This window comes from Musca domestica, unplaced genomic scaffold (genome assembly GCF_030504385.1).
Source record: "Musca domestica strain aabys unplaced genomic scaffold, Musca_domestica.polishedcontigs.V.1.1 17, whole genome shotgun sequence".
Lineage (NCBI taxonomy): Eukaryota > Metazoa > Arthropoda > Insecta > Diptera > Muscidae > Musca > Musca domestica.
This window is the reverse complement of record NW_026712230.1, coordinates 11491900-11504873: the sequence shown is the minus strand read 5'-3', so window position 1 is coordinate 11504873 and position 12974 is coordinate 11491900. Positions and strand designations below refer to the sequence as shown.

General features: G+C 33.2%; 1 protein-coding gene across 2 annotated transcripts; it reads left to right on the top strand.

Moving 5' to 3' along the window:
* The first annotated feature begins 8357 nt into the window (after positions 1–8357).
* On the top strand, positions 8358–12031 carry LOC131801648 (prohibitin-2-like). 2 transcript variants are annotated; one of them, XM_059120533.1, is made up of 7 exons: positions 8358–8472; positions 8553–8687; positions 9119–9465; positions 9528–9761; positions 10670–10747; positions 10816–10915; positions 11878–12031. In XM_059120533.1, the coding sequence occupies exons 2-7, from the start codon at positions 8555–8557 to the stop codon at positions 11985–11987; spliced, it is 1002 nt and encodes a 333-aa protein (XP_058976516.1). In that variant the 5' UTR covers positions 8358–8472; positions 8553–8554; the 3' UTR covers positions 11988–12031. The 2 variants fall into 2 exon arrangements, with proteins under 2 accessions (XP_058976516.1, XP_058976517.1); XM_059120534.1 differs by lacking the exon at positions 11878–12031 and adding an exon at positions 11266–11832.
* The last annotated feature ends 943 nt before the right edge of the window (positions 12032–12974 follow it).

Genomic DNA, 12974 nt, shown 5'->3' with positions numbered 1-12974 from the left:
ATCCCCCATATAACGGTACCCTCTGATATTCGGTATTTTGATGATTTCAGCCACATTTTTCAACGGAATTGTCTGAAATTCTACACAAGAGGTTCTTTGTGAGCACTTTACCCCCTGACATAGAGTTCTCTATATAGGTTAACGATATCGTATAGCCCCCATACAACGGTACCCCCGTTATTCGGTATTTTGATGATTTTAGTTATATATTCCAATGGTATTCTCTGAAAATCCACACATGGATTTCTTTGTGAGCACTTTAACCCCTGAAAGGTATTTTTCTATATAGGTCCACAATATCGTATATCCCCCATATAACGGTACCCCCGATATTCGGGATTTTGATGATTTTAGCCACATTTTCCAATGGAATTATCTGAAAATCCCCACAAGGAGTTCCTTGTGAGTACTTTACCCCCAGACATAGATTTGTCTATATAGGTCCACAATAGCGTATATCCCCCCATATATCGGCACCTTCTGATATTAGGTATTTTAAAGTTTTTAACAGAATTTTCAATGGATTTTATTTTTTTGAATATTTTCTAATTCGTTCCATATTGTGGAGGGTATTCAAAGTTCGGCTCGGCCGAACTTTATTTAAGAACGGCCTAGTTCAATTGAATAATTCACTGAACAGAACATGGTCACAGGTAACCTGATCAACTACACCTTTTTATACCTTCAGTCATATGTGCCTCATCGAAATAGCCGTGTGAATGGTGCGCACGAAAACTCTCTAGGGAGGTATCCGATTTTATCCGAATTTTGTACATTGTAATATAATTATCAAAGTTAGACCGAGTTCAAAGATGGGAATATCGGTCCACTCCTTCTAGTCAGCAACGCATTCCAAACCCGGTATATCTAAATATTTCTCTCAACCAATGATCTGATGTGAATGTATAATTTATCGCCCAACCTCTCAACCCAACCCCAACCTCTTCTGGTACCTCCCCCACAAAAAGTTCGAATTTTGCATGAAATGTTCGATTTTCTTTAAATGTTTCAACCGAAATATTTTTATCAGTATTAGAGAAAGTGGAATACTACATTTCACTAAATCTAGTGCCTCAGGTACATTTCAAAAATTTCCAAAAACTATCACATACACATTTTTATTAGAATTTTTGTTGTTATCCACCAGCAACAACTGCATAACACTATAACTCAAAAGTTCGACTTATTGTAAAATCATCCTTTTGTGTTTCTAATGTAATCACCAACGGCTGTAATCAGTGGCCAAAACATAGTTTAGGTTATTAAATGTTATATTTCTAAAGAGTTTTCGAGCATCCCAAGAAATCAATGTGTAATACAATTGTCCAATCACAAGCCAATAAATTCGATTTTCCTAAAAATAGATAAATGTATTATATTGAGACAACCTTAATCTTTACAGAAAACGTTTATACAGAAGTTTTGATATCTAAACATTTTAGAATTCATAACCCGGTATGACTTATATTCTTTAGAAAAAAAAACACAGAAAATTGTAACTTACCTGTGTAGAATTTCACATTGCGCATTTTTGATAGGATTTCCCATTGGAACGTATTTATGTGAGCTTTTCATAAACCTGTGAAACCCTTACGAAACGTTGTTTTCAAGTTATCGCTTAAAATAGGACAGCGGCGAATATTCAAGAATTAAATTAAATTTTCAATTTACTAAATTCAGATTTCCAATTTACTAGACAATTAGTAAATAATAATTATTCACAGATATGTTTGATATAAGTGTTCACGTACCGGTCGATTGAAAGTGTTTTAAAATACCTGTACCCATATTTAAGCCGTGGGCTTCAAATGTGTGGATGTGCTATATAATCTATTAAAAAGTATATATCAATCTTATCCCCATGTAAGGGATCAATTTAATTTCCAGTCATTTGGAATTTACTGTATTTTGTACACCTCATAATTGAGGGCTGAATGATTTAAGAATAGCCAAAGTTAATTACTTTTTCAAACCCATTAGAACCTTAGATTGTGCATTAAGTCCTCATAAGTCCCCCTAACCATGTCGGTCTGTTTGTCCGCCAAAAGGTGGACTATTACATGGAGAAATTTCTAAAATTTGTAGATATGTTGAAATTTTATGCGAAGAGGTTCTCTACCCCCTTAGAAACAAAGATGCTAAATAAGGGCCAAGAAATGAAAAAACTGGCCAAGACCCCAAAAATAGCGTAAATCATACGATGGTTATATAAATATGAAATCGGATTGAACCCTTATCCGTGAGTTATGATCGATATCATGACCTGCAAAAACGATTTAAGGTATCTTGAATGTTTGGGAAGGATAGAAATCCTTTTTTGCACCCTTTATATTTGGTATTTTATTGATTGTACTCCCAAATAATTTTGCATTTTATGCTCTCATTGGTCGGATTATTGTCACATGAGGCTTTTTCGGTCATTTTTGTTAGTTTAAATGTGTTCGCATCTTCCAGCTGAACCACGATGTAGGCCCTGGAGTTGAAAGGTAGATGTCAGTTAACATCGTAATCCGCACTTATTTCATTTTTTGGTGAAAAATTGTATATAGTGAAAAATTATTCTTTATTTTGTTCACAAAAAATCCACTGAATTCAATATGATAATACAAATTGAAAAAATTGACAAAAAAGAATAAAAAAATAAAAAATATTAACTTGTTCGCTGATTTTTTACAGCAAATGTTTAAAGATCCTTACAAAGTTTGTCAATTTAATGTACTATTATTTTAAAATTCGATTCCATTGAAATTGTTTTTTGATTTTTTTCCCGATTTGAGAATTTTTTCTTGTGATTTTTTAGCGATTTTGAAAAAGTAATTAGCTTTTAACTTTGGTGTGACTGCATTAAATTATTTCGATATCATCTATTTCGTTTCGAAACTACATTATTCGGTACTACACTTCGCCATCAATTTCAGTTCTCAAGAAATCAAGTCAATTAAATAAATTGGTATTAATATTCGAATTCATAAATAAAATATAATAAACACTACAAATGTACATTAGAAAAAATGAAGTCAAATTGAAAAAAAATCATGCAAAATAAAACATTACTAAAATTTTTTTTGGATATTACCCTTTTCGCATAGGAGACAATTCCGAATTTGTATGAATCGTTAAAATCAGTCCAGAGGTTCTTAAGTTATAAGCGTAGTAACTAACACAATTTTGTTTTATATATATAGATTAACAACAGCTTATTTTTATTTCTGGCATTGCCATTGATTGGAATTAGCTGTCATCTGTTTATTTTATCACTTTCCAACACTTAAAAAACAGACAACGGCGTCAAAACAATCATATAATCGGCTATGATTACTAGTTCACAAAACAAATAATGTCTATGCAAGCCACACACGATACAACCGTTGGTACAACCTGGAGGGTTGTTAAGTTGTATGCTTCAGATACAAACGATACAACTTTGTATACAACCTCATTTGAGTTAAGATGACACCGGAAATAATTTCGTGTTCTATAATTTACTTAATAGCCTTTATTTATTATTAATTTTTGAAATTTGGTTTTATATATATATTTTTTTATTTTCATTGCAACCAGACATTTGATTGGATTTCTTGTTGTTTTGGTGTGCGAAACAATGGTGTTGCCTCTTTGAAAATAAACACATAATGAAATTGTATGCGACATGCCCACAAACATTACAATCGGTTGGTACAACATGCCAAATATCAAAAAATTTTGAGTTTTTGTACAACCGAAACACAACTTCGTACAATCGGGCCACAAACGATACCATCTTGAATACAACCTCTCCAAGTTGTACAACCAGTTGCTTCGTCTAATTAAGCCAATATAACGGCATTACCTAAAATCCGACGTAGCGCATACAAATATTCAACTCCCTACGGTAGAAAAATATAGGTAGACGCATCAACGCTTGGGAACATTGAGTCAAAAATTGTTTAATGTTTTTTCAAATATAAGTAGATTTTTATATGTTTTCTTACACGACGACATTCGGAGGTTTTTCAACATTTTTTACAAATTCAAATATTTTTTCATTCAACATTTTCAATTCCAAAATTGGTTTGACAGTTCATTGTCCCAGCAGCTGTGTCGATGCGTCTACATATATTCTTCTACCATGGAACTTCCCCATTATGGCTAAATGTTTTGTACTTTCGTATTACCCAACAAGTTAAAAAGCAGTAAGTTCGGCCGGGCCGAACTTTGAATACCCTCCACCATTTGGAACGAATTTGGAAATAAAATCCTGAAAAAATGTTGGTAAAATTTTAAAAATACCGAATATTGCCGTTATATTGGTGCCTATACGACGTGGACCCATTATTTGTCATGAGTCATTACCAAATTCAAATTCGGAACTTGAAATAAACGCGAATAAATCTCTAAAATCATCAAAGTATAGAATATAGGGAGGTACCGTTATATCGGAGCTGTGCGAAGACCTGAATCTGCGTAGACAATTTTTTGTCATATTCTGTAGCATCCATTACGAACTTCAAATACGACATTTCAAACAACTTCGGTGAGTATTGTACCTTAACTCGTCAAAATACCGAATATAGGGAGGTACCGGTATATGGGGCCTATACGAAGACCTGGACCTGCATTGACAATTTTCTGTCACAGACTGGAGTTTCCATTACGAACTCTAAATGCGTAATTTGAAAAAAATTTGGTGAATAAAGACGCTAAAATAACCAAAATACCGAATATAGGGAGGTACCGTTATATGGGGGCTATACGAAGACGTGGACCTGAACAGACAATTTTCTGTCTTAGGCTGTAGTATCCATTGCGAATTTCTAATACCAAGTTTTGAACAATTCCGATTAATAATGTCGCTAAAATCATCAAAATACCAAATATCGGGAGGTACAGTTACATGGGGGCTATACGAAGACGTGGACCTGCACAGACAATTTTCTTCTTAGGCTGTAGTATCTATTTCAAACCTCAAATTCTAAATTTGAAATAATCTCGCTAAAATCATCAAAATACCGAATATCGGGAGATACCGTTATATGGGGGCTATATGAAAACGTGGACCTACATGGCCCATTTACGAACCTAACGTGCCTATTGTAAAAATAAACCTGTGTGCAAAATTTTAGCATTGTATCTCAATTCGTTCGAAAGATAGCGTGATTACAACAGACAGACAGACGGACAGACTGACATCGCTAAATCGACATAGAATTTTACGCTGATCAAGAATATATATACTTTGTTATGTCTGACATGAGTATTTCGAGGAGTTACAAACGGAATGACAAAGATAATATACCCTCCATAGTATGGTGGAGGGTATAAAAACATCAGGTCCATATATTATAATCTTCCATATATAAACGTTGTAAAAATTTATAGTTTTTCAAGTTTTCCAATTACAAACATTCACATTTATAATTTACTAACTGGCCAGGGCTGCGTTGCCGGCCCGTACTTTTAGTCTTTAATGCATATTTTTAAAAGCCTAATAGAACACAGACCTGAATTATGCTAGCGGCACAATTTTTATTATAACTAAAATAACTTAATAGTAATTTTTAAATAGAAATAAACATTCATGGCAAAAATTATAATGGTAACCACCCACCGTCGGTTTTAGATATTGTGAATAGGCTGATCTTATTTTTCAGCCATAGGCTTTAATCGGGTGTTAAAAACATATAAGATTTAGAACATCTATAATACCCTATGCAACATTTTCCGTTCAAATGAGCTGTAATTTGGTATTTGTATTTACAACGTTTAGAATACCGTACTGTGTGGTATTTAGTTTTGTCCACCTCATAATTAGGGACAGAATGATTTCATAGTCTACACCCTTTACCGTAAGAATGGAATTTATTTATTTTTATCTATAACATTGTGCGTTAGAGACCCAAAATCTTACCATGGTACCATTGAAAAGTTGAAAATGATTAAATTTGAATTTTTCACGACCGATGTAATTGGCTAACTTTCATATAAGTAAATGTGTTTTTCTTGTGAAAAATTAATATTTTCGACGGTAATATGTAAAACACTTTACATGACTGAACTTATTCATCACATACTGTTTTTGTCGATATATTGCTTTTTCCAAAGACAAAATGCTATTATGAATTTGCTTGTTTGCCAATCAATATTAGTTAGCATTTTTTCGTAATACTTTAACTTAAGACGAAATCGTGAAAAAAGAACGTCTCTGAATTTTTTACACTATTAAGATCATATTGAATTCAAATTTCAACTGACTTTTAACATTTTCAGAATTGTGTTGCATGTTAGCCCCTATTAATATTACCCGAGCTTACGGGGCTCAATTTTTATCGTTCTCTATTAAACTTGCCTGCCGTATTCATACAAAGAAACTATTTTCAGAAAACGCCAAAGGCGATGGTTCGGAAGCATTTTTCCGGTTGAGAAACATCGACACCACGTTAGATAATATATTCGTATATTTCATGTTTCCTAAAATTGCAAAATGTAGAATACTTTATATATGTATATATATTTAGGAACATTTGTGTACCCTACGTCGAATTTTATGACCGCTATTATTCAGTACAATACATACACTTACAAAAACTGTGTACAAGTTATAACATTACAACACCACAAAAAGAAAAAAATGTATTCATATGATTGCTTGTCTTCATAAGGAGGTAGAACAGCTTTGAAAAACTACAGAAATACAACCCTGAGGCTATGCCCGCTACCTGTCAAATTTGCATGCAAACAAATTGTTTTCATATATTCAATATTTTTCCTCTTTTCTAAAATCAGTAAACGGCGCGAAAAATGAATGAAATGGCTGGATTTTCTTTCAAAAATATGATATAAATAGTTCGATCTTTCAATTACATAGTAAAACTGGCGAATAGGTTTAATCCGCGTCCCGCAATGTACGCGTCTTCCAATCATTGATTTTAAAAAATTTTTTGTTTCTATTTTTCAGTACAATAAATACATACACAAAATTGGCAGGAGTCGGGTACACTTAGAAAAAATTATAATCAGCTGGTAGCTCTACCTTACCTTTTTATTGTGCCATGGTTTCTTGTAAATAGGAAAATTGTGAATAATAAAAAAATTTTTAAAAAATTTCAAATTCTATTGAAATTCATATGTACTTTTGCTTTTTAAGTTGAAAAAGAACTTGTTTCATTTGTTAATGTGGGAATACATAAAGCGCTTATCTGGTTGGCTTAAGTCATTGGATGGCTTCTTCGGAAATGAACAAAGGAGGCTAGGGTCAAAATCGAACTAAGTCAACCTAAAACTCCTTTGTTCATATACGAAGAAGCCAGCCGATGACTTAAGCCAACTAGATAAGCGCTTTATGTATTCCCACATTAACAAATTACAAGACTCTAGCTTCAGCGTTGTATTATTTTCACACAAATTCAGAGGCCCTAAAATTGTATTTCATTCAAAAACTATGATTTTAATGTGGCGTTTCCACTGCATTGGATTCGTTCTCTATTCGTTGTTTGACCCTTAACTATGAAAAAACTACTTAATTCTTCACACAAAATTTCCTGAGCGAACACTCATATTGTACATTGTTCAAATCAAATCACTCTCAGAACAACGAAAAATATGTCCCATCCCTAACAAATGAGAGCATTTATCGAAAAAATTAATTATGACATTTAAAAATTGAAAATAGAAAAATTTAATGAAATTTTGAAAAATTTTGGGAAGACTGAAATTTATGAATGAAAACTACAATGTAGAATAGCGTATGTACATTCAAACGAAAGTAAATTTTGTTTCCTCTCTTATCCGAGGTACGCATTTTGTCCATGAGTTGGAATTACCACAGAAAACAGGAAACAAAAGAGGCAATATTTTCAAAATGTTTGTATCGGCAGAAAAAATGTTTGACAAGTGTCTCTCCAGCAGAATTTAAAAATAGAAAAATACAAAAATATGTTCAAAATGTCAACATTTACACAAAAAGTTGGAGACGTGAATGAAAATTATAAAATTAATGTTATAATAAATCTTTGGGAGAAAAATAATCATTTCTTCTATTCATATTAGTGAGAATTTAATGTATTTTAGTATAAATCCCCATTAAAATCAAAAAACAAAATTTTGAAAAAAGGAATTATTTTACTATGAATTACGAATCGAGCCGTATGAACGGGTTAATTCGTGTAACTAATTCTGAGAGCGAACAACGTTGTTCGGTTTCCAATGGAAACATGCTATAAGAGTCAACAAAATTGTTCAATTGCCGATGAGAATATGGATTAATGAATCAAAATATATGGCTACGTGTAAACCATATCTTACCTTATTCTTAGTGATAAAATGTTCATATCGATAACAGAATAATATTTGAAGGTTATCGATTACTGATTTCCCACTACCGACGATTAGCAAAATAATCATATTAATTGTCATTCATTTCGGTCGACGAGTGTGTTTAATCGGGGTTTCTTTCATTAATATCTCGCAGAGAATTGCATTTATTTTAAGAATAAAGTAAATAATTATTTATTAAATATATTAAAAATATTCCCTTAAAAAGTGTTTCTGTTTCTCTGTGTTTGTGTTATGTTTAGGAATGGCTCAAAGCAAATTGAATGATTTGGCTGGTAAATTCGGCAAAGGTGGTCCACCAGGCTTGACCACCGGTCTTAAACTTTTGGCCGCTGTCGGAGCTGCTGCCTATGGTGTCAATCAATCGTTGTATACCGGTGAGTTTTCAAAACCGTGACCATAGTTCTAGAAAAGTGTTTGAATAACGAGACAATCTGGAAAACATTATTGTGAAATAACCTAACCTCAAAACGTCGTGTGTGAGAGTGCATGCAAAGATGTTACCGATAATTGTCTTGTCGGTAAATTTCATAATAACAACGTGATGTTGCGAAGCAATAAAATTGTGAGAATTATTAAAAGAGTGTAACTAAATAGTATTCAAAATTACTAAATGACCTATATAATCAATAGCTTTTGCAACAATTCTGTCAAGAAATGTCATGTTTTAATTCGTTTAGACATTAGACCGGTTGCATAACCTTTAAACCCATGTATCAATTGCCGCTTTGGTAGTTGATGTATTCTATTACTTGATAGTGAGTTTAACTAACATTGTATATATGTTTGTTTTTTACTTTTATTCCAGTTGATGGTGGTCACCGTGCCATTATCTTCAGCAGACTTGGTGGCATTCAAAATGATATCTATTCTGAAGGTTTACATTTCCGCATTCCATGGTTCCAATATCCCATTATCTATGACATCCGTTCTCGCCCCCGTAAAATCTCCTCACCCACTGGCTCAAAGGATTTGCAAATGGTGAACATTTCATTGCGTGTCCTTTCACGTCCCGATTCGACTCGTCTTCCCACAGTTCATCGTCAATTGGGTTTGGATTATGATGAGAAGGTTTTGCCCTCCATCTGTAATGAAGTTTTGAAGGGTGTCGTAGCCAAATTCAATGCATCCCAATTGATTACACAGCGTGCTCAAGTAAGTTGTAAATGTTGGATGTCCATACAGAGAATAATCTTCATTTTTAAATTTACGTTTAGGTTTCCCTTTTAATTCGCAAAGAATTGGTGGAACGTGCCCGCGATTTCAACATCATTTTGGATGATGTTTCCTTAACAGAATTGAGTTTTGGCAAGGAATATACCGCCGCTGTTGAAGCCAAACAGGTTGCCCAACAAGAAGCCCAACGTGCTGTGTTCTTTGTTGAACGCGCTAAACAAGAGAAACAACAAAAGATTGTTCAAGCTGAGGGTGAAGCTGAAGCCGCCAAAATGATATCCTTTTCAAAACACTTATATATTTATTAAACTTAGTGGGTATGGTAAATTTAGATTCAATATTTTCCCCAGAATTTAGGATTTGAAAGCATATTTGGCGATTTCAAATGTAGGGATACTTGCTACAAATCTCCACATATTTTTAAAAATTTAAATAATTGTATAATTTTTCTTTAACTGTAAAAATTCTTCACAATTTACTACCCTAGGACTTTAGCGTTACTTATGACGAAGGACAGACACACTTGAAGGTCCAAAAAATTATTTTTTTGTTTCAAGTGTCGTACGGTGTGGATATTCTTGGCCTGCTTGTTTAGAAATTTTGCACAAATTGGTGTATCGATTGCCGTCAGGATTAGTTAAAAAATCAAATATTTAGGTACAGCAACGGCTTCCGACATGCACGTCATTTTGGGTCTAAAGTGGAGACGCAGCGCCCTTACTAAAATAAAATATAGATCTTTACCTTACGGTACCTCCCGATTTTCCTTTAAATGTGTGAAAATTTAAAAATTCGGTCCCTCCCAGAGAAACCTTCCATACACAACGTCAACGTTTGGGCAAGCCTAAGCAAAAATTTTGTAAAAACTGTAGGTTAATTTTTCGGGGGTTTGTCAAAATTTTGAACCAATCTCACTCTATTTCCCAACGTTTAGATTATCAGTACATATCTATGTTGTGGTTTAGCTGTAGTCTTTCATTCCCATGGTTTACTTAGGATTTACCGACATATATTTGTATTTTAAATTCTGCTAACCAAAAAACGCATTATTTTTTAAATCTGATATTATATAGTTCAAATTCTTGAATCTAAATTTACCATAATCCGATCTACATATTATCCCAAATATTCCCCCAAATATCTGCCAAAAACAAAACATGGTTTTCTTAACTGCAAAGTTTACTTAGGTCTGGCTGTTAAACAGAATCCCGCCTACTTGAAATTGCGTAAAATCCGTGCTGCTCAAAGCATAGCTAGAACCGTAAGCAAACTAACGTTTACTATTATTTTCTTCTCTCTCATTAACAAATATTCTTCATCTTCTTTCAGATTGCCAGCTCACAGAATAAGGTCTACCTCTCGGCTGACAGCTTGATGTTGAACATCCAAGACTCCGGCTTTGATGACATGACTGAAAAAGTTTACAAAAGTAAATAAACGTTTCTAAATCAAGTGAACATCAAAACTCCCCCATCAACTAAAAATAAACAAAATATCTTAACCAACACCATGTGTTAAAAAAAATTAACAAAAAAGTGTTAATGAAAGAAAATGCTGTTTAAAATAATATTGGGCTGACCATGTCATATTGCATTTGTGTAAATAGGTACCATTATTGTTGGTACCTGTTCAACTATCCTTATGAATTTACAAAACTTATTGTTCACAGAGATGTAAATGAAAAATTTACTTGTATTTTCTCTATCTCTCTTTTTGTATTTCTTTCTGCTTTTTGATATGAATTTATTGCTATCTATTTTGAACTTCAATAATATATAGCATTGCCGGAGGATTTATTTGATCTTCCACGACATCAGCAACAGCAGCAGCTACACTAACATGAACTTTATTCTAGAAATGCATTTGATGAGCCATTCAGTTTTATTCATTTCGAATCACTTTTTTGTTAATTTCATTTATAATAACTTTTACATTTATTTTATATTTTTTATTGTTTTAAAAATGCTGTATCCATATGGGAAACACAAAATTTATCTGCAATTTAGTAGCAGCTCCTCCCTCTTCTAATCTATGGATATAAAAAATGTATAATTTCGTCATGTAGTTTTTAAGTTAAGTGAAACACACACAAAAATTGTTAAACAATAATTGAGTTGCTTTTGTAAAAAGCTTCACAGCGAACTCTGAATAATTTTTATTACCATATTCGCATTTCGCCAATGTGTCAAGTGCACATACAAAAGCATACTTAAACAAGAAACAAATAAAAAAGTTATTGTTAAAAAAAAAACAAGCAATTTCCTTAAATGCTGTCTACGATTTGTTTAATAACTATATAAACTAATAAAAGAAGCGATATAATTTCTGTTTAAAAGAACATGTCAATTTCGTTGTTTGTTAATTCTTATTATTTCTCCCAACATTTTGCAGTTGGCGTTGATTATTGGCTTGATGGATCCACAAAGACTTTAGGCAAACATTCCTTGGGGACAAAAAGTGTGGGAGCATTAGCTCACCACACGGCAGATCGTTTGGTCTAGCAAAATATGCAACACAATGAATAATTATGTGCCTTACGTTTTTTGTTTGTTAACAAATTTATCTTCCGAATTGTTTTCAAAATGTGTTTTTATACTGCTGCTGAAAATCTAAATTTTTGAAAAATGTTTTTTGTTTTTCAAATTGCAATAAATTGTCGTACCTTTTTAGTACAAAATACTGTTTTTTTTTTTTTTTTTTGCTCAAAAGTAGCCTGAAAACCAAACTAATCTCACGTCAACTGCACCTGTTAGGAATGAGGGAAACACTCATCGTCCAGTATTAAACATTTTTAGCCCAAGCCCAAACGTGTATAGGGTCCTTTTGGACCCTATATTTCTTTAGACGAAATTCGCTTCGGCACATTTGGGATCGACCTAACAATGTCCGATCATTCATCGGTCTGGCGGGTTCGCGCAGAGTATATAGAGTATATACTTCGAATAGAGTATATTCTTCGTCTCGTATAAAGCGTGGTAAGTACACAATATGCTCCAAACTCTATAGTACCACCCTATACAATAGTATAGAGGGTATATTAAGTTTATCATTCCGTTTTTAAGGAGTAGTATGGAGGGTATATTAAGTTTGTCATTCCGTTTGTAACACCTCGAAATATAAATTGTACACCCCACAAAGCAGATTGATCAGTATAGACATCTATGTCGATTTAGCAATGTACGTCCGTCTCTCTGGCTTTAGGTTGATAAAATTTTACTCAGATGCGGTCCACGTTTTGTCATAGACCCCACATATATGTACCACGAGTTATGTGGTATTTTGATGATTTGTGCTACACTTTCCACCCGAAATTTGTAATTCGAAGATCGTAATGGCTACTACAAATTGTATATGCAGGTCCAGGTATTTAGTGTTGATGGATGGAGCTGGAATTTTGAAATCTTTATATTGGGATCACTGTATGTGTGTGGGGCTAAGATTTGATCGTGATCGTATTACCAAAAAAATACGAAAAGCACTAAATATCA

Excerpts from the sequence above, each read along its gene's own strand:
- LOC131801648 (XM_059120533.1), top strand. The coding sequence starts at position 8,555 with ATGGCTCAAAGCAAATTGAATGATTTGGCTGGTAAATTCGGCAAAGGT. Across the intron at positions 10,748-10,815 it reads CTCAAAGCATAGCTAGAACC|ATTGCCAGCTCACAGAATAA; the intron begins GTAAGCAAACTA and ends ATCTTCTTTCAG. Across the intron at positions 10,916-11,877 it reads GACTGAAAAAGTTTACAAAA|TTGGCGTTGATTATTGGCTT; the intron begins GTAAATAAACGT and ends AACATTTTGCAG.